Genomic DNA, 19993 nt, shown 5'->3' with positions numbered 1-19993 from the left:
AACCAGATACGACACAGTGATGCTCTTGGAGAAAGGGCAGGATAAAAACAAACAAGAAATAAATGCTTCCTTTGCAGCCATTTTGCAATATGAAGTTTGGGAATGGGAATATGAATGAAAAATGAAATGGACTGCCTTCAAGTCAATTCTGACTTATGGCAACCCTATGAATAGGGTTTTCATGGTAAACGGTATTCAGAGGTGATTTACCATTGCCTTCCTCTGAGGCTGAGAGGCAGTGACTGGCCCAAGGTCACCCAGTGAGCTTCCTAGCTGTGTGGGGATTCGAAGCCTGGTCTCCCAGGTCATAGTCCAACACCTTAACCACTACACCAATATACATCACTACACCAATATACAAGTCTATATTTTCAAGAATGTGATTATTATGAGGAAGTTGTGACACTGAGACCACAAACTAGTTAAATGAAATTCACTAATAGGCAAAAAAAACCTTGCGGTTTAAGAATGTACCTATAGCCAACAGAGGCACATGTTACCAAATTCTTCCAAGCTATACAGCAAGTGGATTGGACTGTGAAAGACCAGTCTGAATTGTGTTTGCATTTTTACAAATTTGTAGGGCAGTCCAATATCTCAGAGAGGAGGTCAGGTCTCCTACTCCGCTGGTGCACGCACTACAGCTGCTCAATTTCCCTTCTTTTTAAAGTTGGATAGAAATAGCTGTGGGCTATAAGTACATTCTTAAACTGCAAAGTTTTTTGCCTATTAGTGAATTTCCCTGCTTTTTAATCCGGGAGGTAAGAAATGGGATCCTGTGCAAGTTTGCTGAGAATGGATTGATCATTTGCATGTTTATTGAGTTCAGTGGGATTTACTCCCCTGCAATCATGCTTAGGATAGGTGAAACTGATTACAGGGGATGAGTAGGAGAGAAGGGGGATGGGAGCAGGCAGGAGGGGGGCAGGTTTGATCATTTTCATGCTTATTGAATTCAGTGGGATTTACTCCCGTGCAATCATGTTTATGATAGGTAAAACTGACCATGGGGAGGGACGCCTGGAGTGGGCAGGGGAGGAGGAAGGAAGGAAGGAAGACAAGAGGAGAGGAAGAAGGGTGGAGGAAGGGAGAGGAGGGGGAAAGGACGGGAAAAGGAGGTCTGATCATTTGCATGCTTACTGAGTTCAGTGGGATTTATTCCCATGCAATCATGCTTAGCATATGTAAAACTGACTGGGGGGGAGGAGAAGAGGGAGGGAAGGACAAAGGCCTGGAGTGAGCAGGGAAGGAGGAAGAAGGAAGAGGGGAGGAGGAAGGGAGAGAAGAGAGGAAGGAGGGGAAAGGCAGGTCTGATTATTTGCATTATGGTTGAGTTCAGTGGGATTGTCCCATCCAATCATGCCTAGGATAGGTAAAACTGACCATGGGGGTGGAGGAGGGGGAGGGGAGAGTAGAGGGAAAGAGGAAGGGGGAGAGGGGAGCAGAAGGAGGGGGAGGGGGAAGGAGAGGATTGGAAGGTGAGGGGGAGGGATGAAGAAGGGGAGGGAAAGGGCAAAAGGTAGGTGATAGGAGGGAGGAGAAGGGGAGGGGAGGTTTGATCATTTGCATGCTTTTTGAGTTCAGTGGGATTTACTACCGTGCGATCATGCCTGAAAATGGAATGGATTGCCTTTAAGTCGATTCCGACTTATGGCGACACTATGAATAGGGTTTTCATGGTAAGCAGGTTTACCATTGCCTTCCTCTGAGACTGAGAGGCAGTGACTAGCCCAAGGTCACCCAGTGAGCTTCATGGCAGTGTGGCAATTCAAATCCTGGTCTCCCAGGTAGTAATCCTAGGATAGGTAAAACTGACCATGAGGGGGGAGGAGGGGATTGGAAGGGGATGGGAAGGGGAAGTGAGGGTTGAAGGAAGGGGGAGGGGAGGGGCAAGAGGGAGGGGATAGGAGGGAGGAGAAGGGAGGGTAGGTTTGATCGTTTGCACGCTTTTTGAGTTCAGTGGGATTTACTTCTGTACAAAGATGCTTAGGTTAGGTGAAACTGACCTGGAGGAGGGCAGGAATGGGAGGGAGGAGGGGTGAAGATTGGATAGGTGGGCACTGGGCAGAGGGGAAGCACATTTCCTTTCCAAAAGGAAAACATTGTGAACAGTATCATTCTTTTTCAGGGTTTCACCCACCTTTTTATTCTACAGCAGGCACATGTAGCCTCCCATCCAAATTTAAACCAAAGCTGTCCCTGGGCACATCCACACCAGACTTTTATTTCCATTTAGATAGTCATGGCTTCTCCCAAAGAATCCTGGGAAGTGTAGTTACTGAAGGGTGCTGAGAGTTGCTAGGTGACACCCTGTTCCCCTCATAGAGCTTCAGTCAGAGCAGCTGACTGTTAAACTGGCCACTGGAGCTCTGTAGAAGTCTCCTCTCAGCACCCTTCACAAACTACACTTCCCAGGATTCTCTGAGGGAAGCCATGACTGTCTCAAGTGAAATAAAGGTCTGGTGTGAGTATGGCCCCTTACTCGGCAAGCCAAGCAGCTGTGAGTCTGGCTTTTAGAACATTGACAGTTGGTTCTTACTGAGCATGCTCGACATTATCATAGAGTTTAATGCAAACTTTCTTAAATTAATTAAAAATCAGCCAGGCATTTTTTTTTAACTCTGCAGAAGATGAAGTTCAGAGTATGAGGAAAGGTCAGTAATAGGATTACAGGTACTTGTGAACATGGCTGATTTTTAATTAATTAAATTACGTGAACTCTGACACAAGAAGTCCAAAATGTATCTGATTTTTCTCTCTTTTTACACTTTGAACTCTCAATTCTCTCTTACTGTTTTGTGTATTGCCATGAAAATTTAGACGGTTGTTAAGCAAGCGTTTCTGAGTTCAGGACTATAAGTTTTGTAAGATTTTGTTTTGAAATGAGCTTATGGGATGCATCAGAATGGCATGGGGGTATTTTCGATTTAACATTGCGGAATGTAAAAAATCCATGCTGACTATAGTATACAGCCACTCTTGTGGCTGTATAGTACAGCTTTTTAGAAAATATAGACATAGGAGTGTGTTGATTGTTTGTTTCAGTTAATGCCCTAATTTATTTTCTTTTGTCAATATTGACAAAGGTAGAGTCAATAATTATGCTTCTGATTAATAAATTGTGATAGTCACCTCCAACATTATCAATATAATTTGCTGTTACAAATATTTCTCCTTGAGCAAACAAAGCCTAAACTGTGGAAAGTAAAAGGGTTTATGTACCAGCTCCATTGTCCTTTGCCTCTACTAGAAGTGTTTATATATATAATTTTGGCCTGATAGTCAATGCGGTAGAGCAGTGATGGGGAGCCTCATGCCCAGGCCTCTCTTTTTGGCCTTGGGACTCTCCCCAGGCCTGTTACACAAAGGTAAAATTCACATTTATTGCTCTGCTTACCACTAACCTATGGCTCTTGGAAGGCTTCCCATAAGGGAAGTGGCCCTCGAGCTGAAGTGATTGTTCTTCATGGTCAGCGTATGTATGAGTTGTAATCCAATGAAGTCATCCCATTAGTTCCAGAACTTCCCCTCCCTTTCCTCTCCTTGCATGCCCTCCGTTAGCTCCAGAGGGTTGAGGGAACCCCCAGAACACATTTGGGAGGCATGCAGAGGTAGTAGTTCTTGTGTTAATGGATGACTTCATTGGATTCAACCTATGGTTACCATGACCATGATACAACCCTTAGTCTAGGTAGAAGAATTCAAGGTTGGACAGGGCAAGGAATGCCCATTACTTAGAGAATAACATACAGACTACCCAATCTTATGCATGTGAAATAATTTGCACATACTTGGATCCCGAGTTCAGGGCCGGCTCCAAAGGATGGCCAGGTGGAGACCTGGCCAAGGGCTCCTGGGACTAGAGGGGCCCCTCCGCTCCCCTTCCGCTGCTGCGGGTCGCAGGGCAGGAGCTTCTGAGCCACCCACCATTCCCTCGCTCCACCTACCTTTCTCTGCTGTATTTATTTATTTATTTATTAAACTTGCATAACGTCCCATAACCGAAGCTCTCTGGGCAGTTTACTATAACTAAAAACAAATACAATTTAAAATACATCTTTTAAAAACAATTTAAACACAATTTACAAATTTAAAACAATATAGAACACATGCTAAAATGCCTGGGAGAAGAAGAAAGTCTTGACCTGGCACCGAAAAGACAACAGTGTTGGCGCCAGGCGCACCTCGTCGCAATAATCATTCCGTAATTTGGGGGCCACCACTGAGAAGGCCCTCTCCCTTGTTGCCATTCTCCGAGCTTCCCTCGGAGTAGGCACTTGGAAGAGGGCCTTTGATCTTGAACGTAGTGTACGGGTGGGTTCGTATTGGGAGAGGCGTTCCATCAGGTACTGTGGTCCCAAGCCATGTAAGGCTTTATAGGTCAATACCAGCACCTTGAATCGAGCTCGGAAACATAAAGGCAGCCAGTGCAAGCGGGCCAGAATCGGTTTTATATGTTCGGACTGTCTGGTCCCTGTTACCAATCTGGCTGCTGCATTTTGCACAAGCTGCAGTTTCCTAACCATCTTCAAAGGCAGCCCCACGTAGAGTGCATTGCAGTAATCTAATTTAGAGGTTACCAGAGCATGGACAACTGAAGCCAGGTTATCCCTGTCCAAATAGGGACGTAGTTGGGCCACCAACCGAAGTTGGTAGAAGGCACTCCGTGCCACCGAGGCTACCTGAGCCTCAAGTGACAGGGATGATTCTAGGAGAACCCCCAAACTACGAACCTGCTCCTTCAGGGGGAGTGCAACCCCATCCAGAACAAGTTAGACATCCATCATCCGGTCAGAAGAACCACCCACTAGCAGCATCTCATTCTTGTCTGGATTGAGCCTCAGTTTATTAGTCCTCATCCAGTCCATTGTCGCAGCCAGGCACCGGTTCAGCACATTGACAGCCTCACCTGAAGAAGATAAAAAGGAGAAATAGAGCTGCGTGTCATCAGCATACTGATGGCAACGCACTCCAAAGCTCCGGATGACCGCACCCAACGGTTTCATGTAGATGTTGAACAGCATGGGGGACAGAACTGACCCCTGCAGAACCCTATACTGGAGAGTCCAGGGTGCCGAGCAATGTTCCCCAAGCGCCACTTTCTGGAGGCAACCTGCCAAGTAGGAGCGGAACCACTGCAATGCAGTACCTTCCACTCCCAACTCAGCTAGTCTCCCCAGAAGGATACCATGGTCAATGGTAACGAAAGCCGCTGAGAGATCAAGGAGAATCAACAGAGTCACACTCCCCCTGTCTCTCTCCCGACAAAGGTCATCATACAGGGCGACCAAGGCTGTTTCTGTGCCAAAACAAGGCCTGAAACCCGACTGAAATGGATCCAGATAATCGGTCTCATCCAAGAGTGACTGGAGCTGGCCCGCAACCGCTCGTTCAAGGATCTTGCCCAGAAATGGAACATTTGCTACCGGCCTATAGTTATTAAAATTTTCTGGGTCAAGGGAGGGTTTCTTCATGAGTGGTCACACTACCGCCTCTTTCAGGACGCCAGGGACCACCCCCTCTCGCAGAGAGGCATTAATCACCTCCCTGGCCCAGCCAGCTGTTCCATCCCTGCTAGCTTTTATTAGCCAAGAAGGGCAAGGATCCAGCACAGAAGTGGTTGCACCATCCTGTCCAAGCACCTTGTCAATGTTCTCAAGCTGCACCAACTGAAACTCGTCCAAGAAATCGGGACAAGGCTGTGCTCTGGATACCTCGCTTGATTCACCTGCTATAACACTGGAGTCTAAGTCCTGGCGGACGCTAGAGATTTTATCCTGGAAGTGCCTAGCAAATTCATTACAGCGGGCCTCAGATGGTTCTACCATGTCCCTGGGGCCAGAGTGTAATAGCCCCCGGACAATTCTGAAGAGCTCCGCTGGGCGGCAGATTGATGATTTGATAGTGGCAGCAAAATATTGTTTTTTTGCTGCCCTTACTGCCCCTAAATACAGCTTACCATAGGCACTTACCAGTGTGTAATTGCATCCACTAGGAGTTCGTCTCCATCTGGACTCAAGCCGTCTCTGATATTGTTTCATCACTCTCAACTCTGGGGTATACCATGGAGCCGTACGAGCTCTACACACGAGAGGGCACTCAGGAGCAATCATGTCAGCCACCCGGGTCATTTCTGTATTCCACAGCTCGACCAGTGTTTCGACAGGAGCGCTAGCCCTATCAGCTGGAAAACTCCCCAGAGCCCTTCGGAAACCATCCGGATCCATTAGTCTCTGGGGGCGGACCAGCTTGGTAGCCACTGTAAGTCTAAACTTCAGCAAGCAGTGATCTGTCCATGACAGAGGGACTGATGTAAGGCTCCCCACATTCAGATCACCAACTCCATGCCCAGTTGCAAAAACCAAATCTAGAGTATGCCCTACTACATGTGTTGGGCCAATGGCATATTGGGACAGTCCCATGGTTGTCATGGAGACCATGAAATCCTGAGCCGCCCTGGATAACGTGGCCTCGGCATGGATGTTGACATCCCCCAGAACCCACAGTCTGGGGGATCTCAACAGTACACCCGAGACCACCTCCATCAGCTCAGCTAGGGAGTCTGTTGGGCAGCGGGGTGGGCGGTACACCAAGAGAATCTCCAGTCTGTCCCGCTGACCCAACATAAGGTGCAAACACTCCAGACCAGTAGTCACATGGACAGGGTGCTTGCAGAGGGAGATGGAACTCCTATAGACCACAGCAACCCCCGCTCCTCGACCCTCAGGTCTACCCTGATGCTGAACCAGGTACCCTGGCAGGCATAGGTGGGAGAGACTGACTCCTCCCTGCTCACCCACCCAGGTCTTGGTTATACATGCCAGATCGGCTGCCTCATCCATCATCCACAATTAAATCATGAATGAGGGAGATCTTATTATGCACCGATCTGGCGTTTAGCAGCAGCATCCAGAGGCCTGAGAGCTGGCTGATAGGGCAACCAACAAACCTGCAGGTGTGGGGAGGACTGGAACAAGGCACAGCCGTTAACTGCCTGGGCTGTGTTCCCCTTACCTGGCAAGTCCTCCTCAGAACGCCGTATCTCCCTCTACCCATCACTATGCTAATTGCCCCCCCCTCAAATCTCTCCACTTGGCTCTGAGTCCTCTCTCCCAGGCACATGACTCAAGACCCACAAAAAGGCAGACAAAGCAGGAGCCACCTCAGCCAGCCGGCTTATGTATCCCCTCCAAAGAAGGGACAGGTGGAAGGAATCAGCCACAGCAAGGCGTGGCAACCTGCAGCACAGGAGTCCAACAGGGAGAGGGTGGTGGTGGTGGTAGCCGAGCAGCAGCAGCAGCAGTTGCAGCAGCAAGCAAGCAGGCAGGCAGACAGGCAGGCAGCAACGGCTCTCCTTCCCTGGACGGTGGTAGTCCCCTTTTTCCTGCAGGCACTGGGTCTCCCTGGCCACCTCAGCCAGCCGGCTTATGTATCCTCTCCAGAGAGCTGCGTGTGGTGCGTGCGCAGCGCTGCCATTAACCAAGATGGCAGAGGTTTCTCTAAAGTGCTAATGCCCTTGCTGCCATCTTGGCTGATAGCAGAGATGCGCACATGTAGCACGCAGCGCACATAGCCGCAGGAGATAGGTAGGTGGGGCGGGCGCCCGCCAGGGCCTGGGGTAAGCTGCTGCCAGCCTTGCACGAGTTGCCCTTCTCCAATCAGAAGGGCTTCTTCCAGTCGTGGAAGGACCTTTGATTCAGTGCAGACTGCTGCAGATGGAAGGAGGGACAAATTTCATTTTCCCCTGGAGCCTGACAGGAGGTTACAGGGGAAGCAGCAAAAAATTGTCTCCTTACTTTCCACTAGCTCTATAGTCTATGTGGACTATCCCAGGGATAGCCAACGTGGTCCTCTGCAGACATTAGACTACAACTCCCATTATTCCTGACTATTGACCATGCTGATTGGAGTTGTAGTTCAGCATCTGCAGAAGCCAAAGGTTAGCCGCCTCTGAGATAAACTGTACATCTCTAGGGTGGCAAAAGTATTATGCATATGTTATACAATATGTATACATGAACCTACAAATCTGTGTTATACTGTCTACTTTGACTAGCAGCATCTCTCTAAGGTTACATGCAGAAATATTTCCCAGGGCAACTGCTTTTTTCTAACTGAATACATCAGTGAATGAATTTTAGTTCTTGCATATGAAAAGTACATTTTCCACCATGGGGAACCATCCCTATAGGATATGAACAAGCATTCCTGTATTGGAAAACACTTGATAAGAACACAGTGGGTCATACCTTTTGATTTGACAATTAATTGAGCCTGTGTAATATTTATGAAATTATGTTATATGGCATCAGATTCCTCTTTTCTTAAGCAGAAATGCAATATCCTTATACCTTCGTTTCTATCCTTTTCTCCCCATTTCTTTTCTCCTATCGCTGTCTTGTTTCTTTGCTTAGAACGTTCCTGCCAAAGTGGGAGCGTGTTTGCCTCCACTTCCCCTTTCAAAAGAAGACTTGGGTTGGTTCATCATGAGGAAGAGAGGGAGGCCACATCGGGCCTGGTGGCCCAATTAGGAAGGGGGTGGAGGGAGCTTAAAAGCCAGCGCTGCCCCCAGCTCTCCCTCTTTGCTCCTGTTTGTGACACCCACCCTCCTACCTTTCAGTATGAGCTTGTCTAGTCATTGTTTAGGGGCTGAGTAGGAATTGTTTGGGGGGAGGCACATTCAGCCCCCCCTTTGGTTTCCCTACTCCATAGTTCAGAGTTTAGTTCAATTGGCTACATCGAGCATGAGGTGCCTTGCCTTATGGTGTGAAGTCCGGGCAGGTGACGAGGTTGGAGGGTAAGAATCTGTATACTGAGGCATTCTGGGTTTCAGGGGCACCCTCTAGGAATCACCTGGGCTTGAGGCCAGGGTATGACTTGGGGATGTCCCTGGTGGTCTGGCTTGGGCATTCGGGTGAACGCCAGTACAGCGGGTCCCAGAGGTTCAGGGTACACATCCAGGGCTGGCCTAGCAAGGAAGGAGGTTTTCCTCCTCATCCTTAGCTGGGGAGCCACAGCCGATAACTGCTTACATGCCCAGAGGGTTTGGGGGGGGAATTCCCCCCCGAGGTAGGCAAAGGACTCACCTGCCCAGAAGGTTTGAATTGGCTTGATTTGGTTGATTGGCCTGCATGTTCTCCAAAAAAGTTGTTATATTTTATATAACATCATCCCAATGTGTCCTGAGTCTTCTTTATGGGTGTAGAGGCAAAGAACACTTAATAACTGCAAATGAAAAGTGGGCACATGGTAGGGAACCACAAAGCATTTCAAAATTAAACTCACTGGAGATTTTATGAGGCTGGTTTTATAACTAACTGAAAGATGATATTCACAGGGGACTAATGAGGCAACTTATCGTATATAAAGGCAGGTCAAGTAAACAAATTGGAAAACTAAACTTTTAAGACTTAGCCATGTACATTTTTGTCTGCCCTCAACTCAGAAGTCAGCTAGCCATATGCTTATATTCCTCTGACAATTACCATTTAAATGTCAGTGTATAAACAGATGCAGAGAATCCTCATTTGTGCCATTAATTTAATGACACACAAAAAATCCTTTTGGTAATTAACCTTGTTCATGCCAGTACTGTTTTTGTAAAAAAACCTGATCTTGGTACCAATGAATCATCTTTATCCCATGAATCATCAAGAGTATGGTGTATTCAGAAAGGAATAATGAGATGTAAGCAGCTATGGAAATGTTTAATAGGGGTCAGTGTTAGACTAAGAAAAGAATATATACATATTAGAGCACTCCTGCAACAGTAATCTGAATCTCATTGGATGACTCCGGTTCTATGAGATAACTGGTCTCTGGAGAGGCTGCAGTGGTTTGCTTAGACCTTAAAATTTAGAAGAACAATTTAAAAGCCTCCTAAGATGAAAGCATATTAATTTTGGAATAAGCAAATGCTCCTATGTTCTCCATTGTGCTTTGGATGCTGCACTCTAGAATGTTTTTAGATCCTCAATAAAGATGCAGATAGTAATGAACTGAGTTTGGAATCCTGTTTCCTAGGGATATGTTTTTTAGTCAGAAAAAGGATGAATTGTTAAGGGAAAAGTGACTGCCAAGTTTCTTCTGTTCTGCACCAGTGAGGCAGTTATGTTATTGGATGTGTGTGTGTTGCACTGCATTACGCCGATATGCAATATTTTATATGCAATCATGATTTTTGAAAAATGTGGTTTCTGTCATAACCAAACTTTTTAAAAAATGGATTCTACTCTGATTGCATAAAGTATGTTTTTGTTTTTTTTATTACTACAGAGTACGTGCCTTTGTGATTCTGTAGTCTATGAAGGGACTCTAAATTCTTTGGGTTTTTAAACAGTCAACTGTTGTTGAGACTGCGCAGGGTAAAATCCAACCCAATTCGGTGACTTTTAAGGCTGCAGTTTTAGATTTGTTTACCTGGGAGTAAATACCATTGAACTCTGTGGGACTAACCTTCTGAATAGACATGTATGGGATTGCACTGAAGGCCTTACTAATTTCCATGGAAAGATTCAGTGATGGCCTTAACTCTGTCTCAGAAATCAATGATACTTAAAAGTGGTTATGTTCGGCTGGATCATGCCAACTTTTACAAACATGAGTAGGAGAGAGGAGTAACTAGCAAAGTGCAGAACTTTTAACTAAAAGACAGTGCATGTGTTTTTGCCTGCATTAAAAGCTGAAGCTACAGATGGATACTTTACTTTGTTTCTGCAAAATGCTTCTCTGAAAAAATAAAATCTGCTTTCTTGTCATTCTAGAACAGTAATTGGGAGAGGAAATAACACTACTTCTCTCCTTGCCTTTTAATTAAATTGGTAGTAAAGCACAGTAAGTACCTGACCACTGAATATGTTCTAAGATAGTTCAGGCGTTCATTCTAATAGAAAATATTGCTTCCTGTTTTATACGAGCATTTGCTTTACTGGTCTACATAAAAGTTCACACTGCATTACTTCAGCCCATTCTACCCATTTATAAAGCAATAGTAGTTGCTCTACATACCCTATTCAGTCCCCCTCAGTTTGCCATACTCACGTTTGTATTGGTTGTACAAGAACATTAAATAGAGTGGAAGGATTTTATGCACTATCATATAATGACTTGAATGAGCCTATAAGGCTTTCCCTTTGAGGTTTGTGGTAATTCCTACAGTATCTGAGCCAAAATGTAAAAGTCATTTGGGTTGGAGGGTTTGTTCTCTCCCCACCCCCTATGTGTCTCTGTTCACATCTATGCAAAAACAAACAACATTTTTGTGGGGTAGAGATATGAGCAATTACTTGTCCTTATAACGATGACAGAGTTTACACACAGTCTTCTTTCTACCCTCTGAAAGACTAACCGCTACAGTATTTTAGAAGGCTACTAACACCTCATTTTTCACTTGCTGAATGTACAGCCAAGCACTTGGTGTCTTTTGAAGAATCTAAGGAAGAACCTCACATGTGCAACATTTTATACCCTCAAGTGAAGGTCAATACCGAGAATATAGATAAGAACAATAATACAGTATTTTTGTTTTATATTTTACAGTTCAGGGTGTTAATTTTGGCACAGGATTGTCCAAATGATTTTAAAAAAAATTAATTTGTGTCTGTGAATGTGCCAATGTCTAGTCCTGATATCCTCAGGTGTTATAGGATGTTGACCTGTCACCAGTGTTGTAGTGAGATTCAACTACCTGTCTGGTTCAGTTTTGCATATGAAATAGGAGGGGGTGCTGTTTTGTCCTTTGCCTCAGGCTGCAAAATCTCTTGGGCCAGCCTCATTCACCAGCAGTTACTTTGCTGTCTGCAAAAGTGAAGGTACTAAGATGTCTGCTGCTATTATAAAACTATTACCTTGGCATAAAAATGGCATACATTTGTGACTATATATGATGTAGTGTAAGAGCAGTGAATCCAGGATGGTTTTGAGATAAAGGAAACTTCTCATTGTTACAAAAATTAATCTCTTTTATTAACCAAAAGTAAACATTCAAAACAAAGTTTCACAAACTACTATCGCACACAATTTATGTTCAGTCCTGGCTCTTCCAAGGTGCTGCAGCAAATTTCCCTTTATTTTTGTATACATTCAAATTTATTGTTCTTCAGCATGACCAAATTCCTTTGCATTCGTCAAGATAACACATTTTTCCTTATGTTTTTGGAATTCTGGACCTCTTAATTCATTTTACTACCCTTTTATATTTCAGTGTTTCCACATATTTATGATTAGATACAAGTCCAGATTAAATTTGGCAAGAGCAGAAATAAGCATAATGGTTGTGCTCTTGCCAAGGAAGCAGGTTGAGTCGTATAACTAGCGTTAAAGCAAATAGGAACTTCAGTAAACAGCATGGTGCAAAATGCACAAATCAGGAAAAACGTTGCAATGACTGGGGAATACCTGTTATAGAAAGTGTTTTGTTTTTCTCATAAGGCACATTTGCTGCAAAACAAGGAACACCACTGCATGGTGAAGAAGCTGAAAACTTTGGAAGTACATTATAGAAGAGTGTTATTATTAAACTGACAAATTTTTAACCCTTTCCCCATACCATTGTGTCCTTAAAAAAAAGAAAAATAAGACTCCAAATAATTTTTTCTTAATATTATCCAGCTTATGGGATAGAGATTCCTCTTAGAGACACATTATTAATCAAATTTAAGAGCACAATCCTACACATTTTAACTCAGAAGTTAGTCCTATTGAGTTCAATCAGACTTAGGCTGCAATCCTATGCATTCTTACTTGCAACTAATAGACACTGGCCATTATCTAGACCAGCCTTTCCCAACCAGTGTGCCTCCAGATGTTGTTGGACCACAACTCCCATCTTCCTGACCATTGGCAATGCTGGCTGAGGCTGATGGGAGTTGTGGTCCAACAACATCTGGAGGCACACTGGTTGGAAAAGGCTGATCTAGACCATCATGTGCCCATCAATTCCAATAGTAGTCTGGTGGTTGAGTGCGACCCCTAATCATATCTATTCAGAAGTCAGTTGTATTGAATTTAGTGGAGTTTACTCCCAGGTAAGTTGGGCTAGGATTGCAGTCTTAAGCTAATGTGCAAATCAGGGTTCAAATCTCATCACCACTATGAACTTCTAGGCAAGTCATTCTCTCTTCAGTGGCAAAAATAATAGTGACTTACCTCACACGGTCATTGTAAGCAAGATAACGAATGGGAAGGACACTGAATATTTTAAAGCACTATATAAAGTATTCTCGTCAGCTATAGCAGATGAAGCACTGCAACTCAGTATCTGAAAGAGGTGGTGATCTGACTGCTCCTGAAAAGCCCACCCTGAACCCACTGGTTTGTGACAACTACTGCCTGGTTGCAAATACCCCCTTTTTAAGAAAGGTGATTGAGAGGTTGTGGCACTGCAATTCCAAGTACTCTTGGATGAAACAGATTGTCTTGACCCATTCCAGTTTGGGTTCAGGCCTGGTTATGGTACTGAATCAGCCTTGATTGCTTTGATGGATGACTTTTATCAGGAGGACAGGGGGAGTGCGACCCTGTTATTCTTACTTGATCCCTCAGTTGCTTCTGATACCATTGACCATGGTATCCTTCTGGGCTGACTTGGTGAGATGGGTATCAGAGGCACTGTTTTACGGTGGTTCCGATCCTATCTCCAGAGTCATTTTCAGAGAACAGTATTGGGTGATTTGTCTTTCGGCCCCCTGGCAGTTGTGCTGTGGGGTGCCGCAGGGTATCATCTTGTTCCCCATGCTGTTCAACATCTATATGAAGCCATTGGAAGTGGTCATCAGGACATTCGGAGTGAGGTGTCAGCAGTACACTGATGATACCCAGCTCTATTTTTCTGTAACACCTGAATTGGAAAAGGCCATGCACAGCCTAGACTGCTGCCTGGATTCAGTGGTGAGCTGGATGAGAGCCAATAAACTGTGTCTGAATCCTAGCAACATGGAGGCGCTGTGGATTGGTAGTTCCCAAGTTCGGAACTTCTTTGGATGGAATTGTACTCCCTCTGAAAGAGCAGGTCTGTAGTATGGGGGTGCTCCTGGATCCATCTGGGTTAGAGGTCCAGGTGATCTCAGTGGCTAGGAGTGCCTTTTATTAGCTGCGGCTGGTAAGACAGCTGTGGCCATTTCTGGACCGGGATAGTCTGACCACTGTTGCCCACGCACTGGTAACTTCTAGGCTAGATTATTGTAATGTGCTCTAAGTGGGGCTACCCTTTAGATTAGTCCAGAAATTGCAGGTGGTGCAAAATGCGGCAGCAAGGCTACTCACTGGGGCAGGGTATCGCCAACATGGCACCCGCTGCTGAAGGAATTGCACTGGTTACCTCTTAGCTACTGGGCTAAGTTCAATGTTCTGGTTTTGGTGTACAAAGCTCTATACAGCTTGGAACTAGGATACCTGAAAGACCATCTTACTTACCCCTTATATACCCAGTTGTCCACTACGCTCTGCAGGTGAGGGCCTCCTGCAGATATTATCTTATCAGGAGGTCTGCTCCGCACAACAAAGGAAGTAGACCTTTAGTGTAGTGGCACTTACTCATTGAAATTCCCTCCCCTTAAATATTAGACAGGTGGAAACTCTTGTTATTTTTTCAGCGCCTACTGAAGATCTTCCTCTTTCAACAAGCCTTTTAAATTGAGACCTTATCCCAGTCTGCTTCTGTGTTGGAATTGCTTTTTAATGTGTTTTAAAGCTCTCTTTAGAAAAAAAGAGAGATGTTTTTAAAGCTTTTTTTTTAAAAAAGATACTTTTAAAGATGTTTTGTTTTTAATATGTTTTTAAGGATGTTTTGTAATATATTTTAAATTCTGTTTTTGTGATGTTTTAGAGTGTTTTTAGTGCTTTTGTTTGCTGCCCTGGGTTCCTACTTGGAGGAAGAACGGGATATAAATCTAATAAAGTATCTGTGACTATTTTTTCTTTTACAGCCAGCAATTAGATAACTACTGTTGTGTGGGTCTGGCTGTCTGCTGGATCATGGACAAATCTTCTAATCCATTAAAAAAAACTAGTTCCCAATAAAGTGGAGAAAATATATATTTATAGGTGACTACAAAACGTTTGGATATCTTTGAGCATATTTCATATTATCTGAAACCATTTGCCATTTCCATGGTATGTTTAAGAGGGTATTTTTGTGTGTGCGACATGTTACTTTACATTTTAATTAATTTGGATTTTTTCCTGAAAGCCCATTATATACTGTTTATCATAAAAAGAGCCATTCATACTGTACGTAAAAATATCTTCTGTAAGAGAAAAGTTACCAAAAATAATGCCAAATATACAATTGTATGCATATTTGTTTTGTAAAATATAAACAGGATCTGATCATCTTTTGGGTATTGCCTGCTCTAATATGGCTGTATTTTTTTAAAAAATAATGGAGGGGTGAAGGAAAAGGGGAGGGAGCAGGAATAATATAATAGATAATATTTTGAAGAATGTGTTATCGCTGAAATAATGTCTCTGAACTTAACCAATATCGAGAAGTAACAAGAAATGATATCTTAAATATTACATAATACTTATCAGAGCACAGACCACAATGATCTTGAAACTGTGGCTTTCTTTTCTCTCCCCCCGCCCCTTTACTCTTCCTTAGAACAAATTTTGCTACTGGCAGAAGAAGCTGTCAAGCAGAACACTGAAAAATTGGTATCATTTCCTAGCCAGTAAGTGCAGAACTGATACTAAATATTTTATTATTTGTTTTCACATGCTTTCTTTTTCTCTCTTTTCTTTACTTGCAGGATTGATTGTTGCATCTCTGGCGATATGTTGGCTGCCAAATCAAGTTCGAAGGATCATGGCGGCAGCTAGACCTAAGCAGGACTGGACAATCTCCTACTTCAGAGCGTACATCACTCTTCTCCCTATAGCGGATACATTCTTCTACCTCAGTTCCGTAGTGAACCCACTCCTGTATAATATCTCCTCCCAGCAGTTCCGGAATGTATTTCTTCAGGTCTTCCGTTGTCATCTGACACTAGAACATGCTAACAAACGGAAGCTTTTAAGAGCCAACTTGAATTCTGCAGCTGGTATTGGCCACTCCTCCTGGCGCCCATTGACCTTCATGTCATCCAGGCGCAAGTCTTCTACCAAGAGCGCTAACAAGGTTTTCTTAAGTACTTTTCAGAGTGAAACCAAGCCTGACTGCAGTTTGCAGAAATTGAGTCTTGAATCATTGGAGCCGAAGGTGAAAACAATGCCACTGGAGACCTGCACAGATCCTAGTCCTGCTAACCAGAATGGCCTTTGTGAACATGAACTGTGATTCCACATTAAAAACAAAAAACAAAACGAGATGATACACACTATGCCAAAAATGGAAATTTTTAAAAACTGAAGGGCTTAAAACCTGCTGGTCATACCTTCCAAGTTTAAGTGCTTGTTTCAATAGACTAGTTTCCAATAACATAAATGAATATGGGTTCTACTGTTGCTTTTTTTAAAAAAGTGCATACCAGAAAGACAGACTACTCGACCTGTTCTCAGTTGCTGAACATTTTCAATTTAAACTCTTCTTTTAGCAGTTGGAAGCAAGCAGCAACATTACAATGAATATCAGCTGTGTCTTTGAAGGAAACAACACAGGACAAAACAACGCCAACAAAGAAATCTTCCTTTAGAGTTCAGCAATGTACTGGTGATAAAAACACCAAGCCAGAGAGCAGTATGGTTGTTAATACACCAGCCCTGGGCATGGTGCCAGAGTTTCCTCGCTTCTTTGGCCTCGGCCCATTGCAGAGTGGAGTATTGCAGCAGCTAATACAAACAGAGTTTATCTTTCCTGGAGTACAGAAAGTCTGGTATCCGGCAGAGGTCATGAGGCAAGCTGCAGAGGATGCACAGGACTTGCGATACAGGATCCCTGTGACACAGAACAAAAGTTTATTTAGACTGATACGAACAAACATGCTTTCTGCTGTATGTTAGCTCTTTTTTCTATTTAAACAGGCTGCCAAGTTTTCAGAAATAGCGTTTCTGATTCTCAGTGCATTCCAAGGGATTTAGCTCACCATCACCTGTTGTGTTTTTAATAGGAAATGCAGGGCTTAAATAAATAGCGCTATTCTGAAAAGCTTCCGCCCTTTTTATCTTTGCTTTCTGTAAAACCTGGTAATTGCAAGATCAGTACATTTTGGCATAGGACACTGTATTTATAAAGAGGTTTTTAAACTTTAAAGTTGGGTCTATTTAAGAGTTGAGTACTTGGTAGTTTGATCACATTCAAAAGGTATGACATGAGTTTCAGGAGACCTCGGGGGTGTTTTGTGTGTGTGTGTACTTCAGAGTTGCAATGTGTTTAAGGAAGTTCTCCTTTGCACTGTTTCTGTGGTGGTGGGTAAACCAAACGGTGAAAAGCTCGTGGGAGATTCAGCATCTACAGAGCAGTACATACAAAGACAAAGATAATAAAAATTCTTTCTTTTTCCAGTCTTGTAACAAGGGTATTGTAACAAGTTGAGTAAACAGCCATTGGAAGACAATGTCTTACCTTGTAAGAATCCCTTTAGAGACGGTTCTGTACTTTTTATTTTATTTTAATTGAATGAGTACATGCTCATAAGACTTTAAAATTATTTTAAATGTTTTGTAGAGGTTGTAAAATAAATCCTCATGCTTTACTTTTTTTAAAAAAAAGTGTGAACAGTGCTTGTGTAGCTGTGCAGCCAGCTGTCAATAACCTCAGCCTCTCTTCTTTCATGTGATCCCACAGAAATTTGGCTTTGGGCTTCACACATAAATAATAGAGTAATGAAACTCTAAACCTCTGCTTCTCTTTCTCAATGTGAGAAGGTAAATTTCATTGTTAATTTAAAATAAATTCTTTTCCTTTTCTGAAAGATCTACGTTGACCTTTGTCTTTACATACTGGGAACACTGAGACTGTGTGGAGCAACTTTTCCAAAGTCTGCCCCAACTCTTACATATAATATTTTCAGTGACTTGAACCAACACAACAATAGCCTTATTCAGGCATTCACTTGAATGTGTGTGCTGCTAAAAGTGGTAATGGGGTAGGGGCATGTATACCAGCTCCGCCTCCATGTCCCTGTGCAAGCAGACTCCATTCCATACCTGTGTTGAGAGGTCTGAAGGGAGGTTCTAAGTATGAATGCACTTAGAATCCTTCTCACGACTGAGAACCTTCTCAGTGCTCTTGATTGTGAGGAGGGTTCTAAGTGCGATCCGTTCACACATGCTTAGAACCTCCCTTCAGACCTCCCCTCTCAACACAGGAAACAGAACCAGCAAGTACAGGGATGTTGGGGGTGGGGCTTTCATGTGTGTCTCTGCACCTTATGTGTTGATGGGAGGAGTCATTTGTCTCTGAAATATCATGCCTGTGGTGATACACAACAATTTCATTGTCTCCTACCTAATCCATGGAACCCTTTTTAAGGACAAGAAAAAGGGAGCATAACATTTTCTGTTATGTTCAATTTTACTGAAGCTGGCAGTGCCTTTGATTAAAAGCTGAAAGCTGCACTGGGCACACTAATAAAGAATTCCCCACCATATTAAATAACCTAAGCAGTGTATCCTAACAGGCTCATAATCAGGGCTGTGGAGTCGGTACATTAATTTTATTTTGAAGCCAGAGTCGGTACATTTTTACCGACTTCACCCAAAATTGCTTCTGACTCCACGACTCCGACTCCACAGCCCTGCTCATAATTGGGGGGGGGGGCAATTGTTCAATAGAATAATCAGCTTCCATAGCTTGTGGGGAATACAGATATGAGGAGCTTGAACAAAATGGATTTTCCCCACACACATTGCAGTTAAGACAGATGTTGTATATTTATGATTAAAGTTTCTTGCTTTGAAATACCATTGGGTCTCTGGAATTATGTATATGGGTCATAGTTACATCTATGAACTGAACAGTTGGACTGTTTTATTAGTTTAAACCATTCTTTTTGCTTCTTGTCATACTTTATTGGTTTACTTCATTTACTTTCCTAGGGGTGAATCAAGATATACACATATGCATACACATAATTCTTGGTGGCTTCTTTTATCCTAAGTACTGTAAGTTTCTTTTCTCTACTTTTTCCACCACTGAGACCGCTTCCAGACATTTTCATTCTAGAATATTTGCAACAGGTCCTGCAATTTCCCCCCACACCTATTAGTGAATAAAGCCTTCTGCCTACTTGGGTTGCTTTGACAATGAATTGGATTGAGACTAACTCCACTACAAATGGAAGGGCTTCCTCTTTCCTTTCATGGAAGAGACCGGGTTCTCGCAGAGGTTCTGGGCCACAGAGAGGAGATTTTTGCCACCCACATTGTTCCAGAGGATTCTCCAATCACCCAGAACACCTTTTCAAGGGGCAGCAGGTGGAAGAAGGAGTTGTCAGTATCAAGGGGCAGCAGGTGGAAGAAGGATTTGTCAGTTACTACCTCCCCTACCCCTTCTTTCACCAGGAGTGGAACTCCACTCGTCACATGTCTGAATCCAGCCCAGTATTATCAGCATCCATATAAGACATGGCCTTCTCAGAAGATTAATGCTTGCATAACTGAAGTGGGCACAATGTTTTACAGCAGGGAAGGGGAACCTGTTACCCTGTACAAGTAATTGGACTCCAACTGCCATCAGCGCCAACCATCCGGGCCAAGTGGCAACAGTGAGAGCTACAGCCCAAAAATAACTGGAGAGCCACAGGTTCCTATACAGCATCTGTGAAAATTGCGGCAACCACAGCAGCAAGGGTTCTGACATGTAAAATAACCCAAGACCAAAAGGAAATAAACTCACAAAAGGGCATATTCTGCTGTTGCCCCTGCTGTTTGGAATGCTCTTCCCCCTCCCATATGGAAAGCACCATCAGTTACCCACTTCAGATATCTTTTGAAGATATAATTTTTTTCCATACTTTCCCTGATCATTAAACTGGACCCTGCCTTTTGTATATTACAATTTTCCATTACATTTTACTGCTGTTTTAATGGTTGTACTATATATTTGTTACCGTGT

General features: G+C 43.6%; 2 protein-coding genes across 2 annotated transcripts in view; one reads left to right on the top strand and one right to left on the bottom strand.

The window, feature by feature from the left end:
* The window catches only part of GPR39 (G protein-coupled receptor 39), a 239765-nt gene extending 219783 nt beyond the window's left edge, over positions 1 to 19982 (top strand). Inside the window, exon 3 of the mRNA XM_061608952.1 lies at positions 15750 to 19982. Within this exon, the coding sequence (XP_061464936.1) occupies positions 15750 to 16276 (527 nt within the window). The 3' untranslated portion in view covers positions 16277 to 19982. The remainder of the gene's footprint in view (positions 1 to 15749) is intronic.
* Positions 12852 to 19993, bottom strand: part of LYPD1 (LY6/PLAUR domain containing 1) — a 61402-nt gene continuing 54260 nt past the window's right edge. The window contains exon 3 of the mRNA XM_061608953.1: positions 12852 to 16873. Within this exon, the coding sequence (XP_061464937.1) occupies positions 16635 to 16873 (239 nt within the window). The 3' untranslated portion in view covers positions 12852 to 16634. The remainder of the gene's footprint in view (positions 16874 to 19993) is intronic.

This window comes from Rhineura floridana, chromosome 2, assembly GCF_030035675.1.
Source record: "Rhineura floridana isolate rRhiFlo1 chromosome 2, rRhiFlo1.hap2, whole genome shotgun sequence".
In the NCBI taxonomy this organism is placed as follows: domain Eukaryota; kingdom Metazoa; phylum Chordata; class Lepidosauria; order Squamata; family Rhineuridae; genus Rhineura; species Rhineura floridana.
This window is presented reverse-complemented; position numbering and strand designations above follow the sequence as displayed.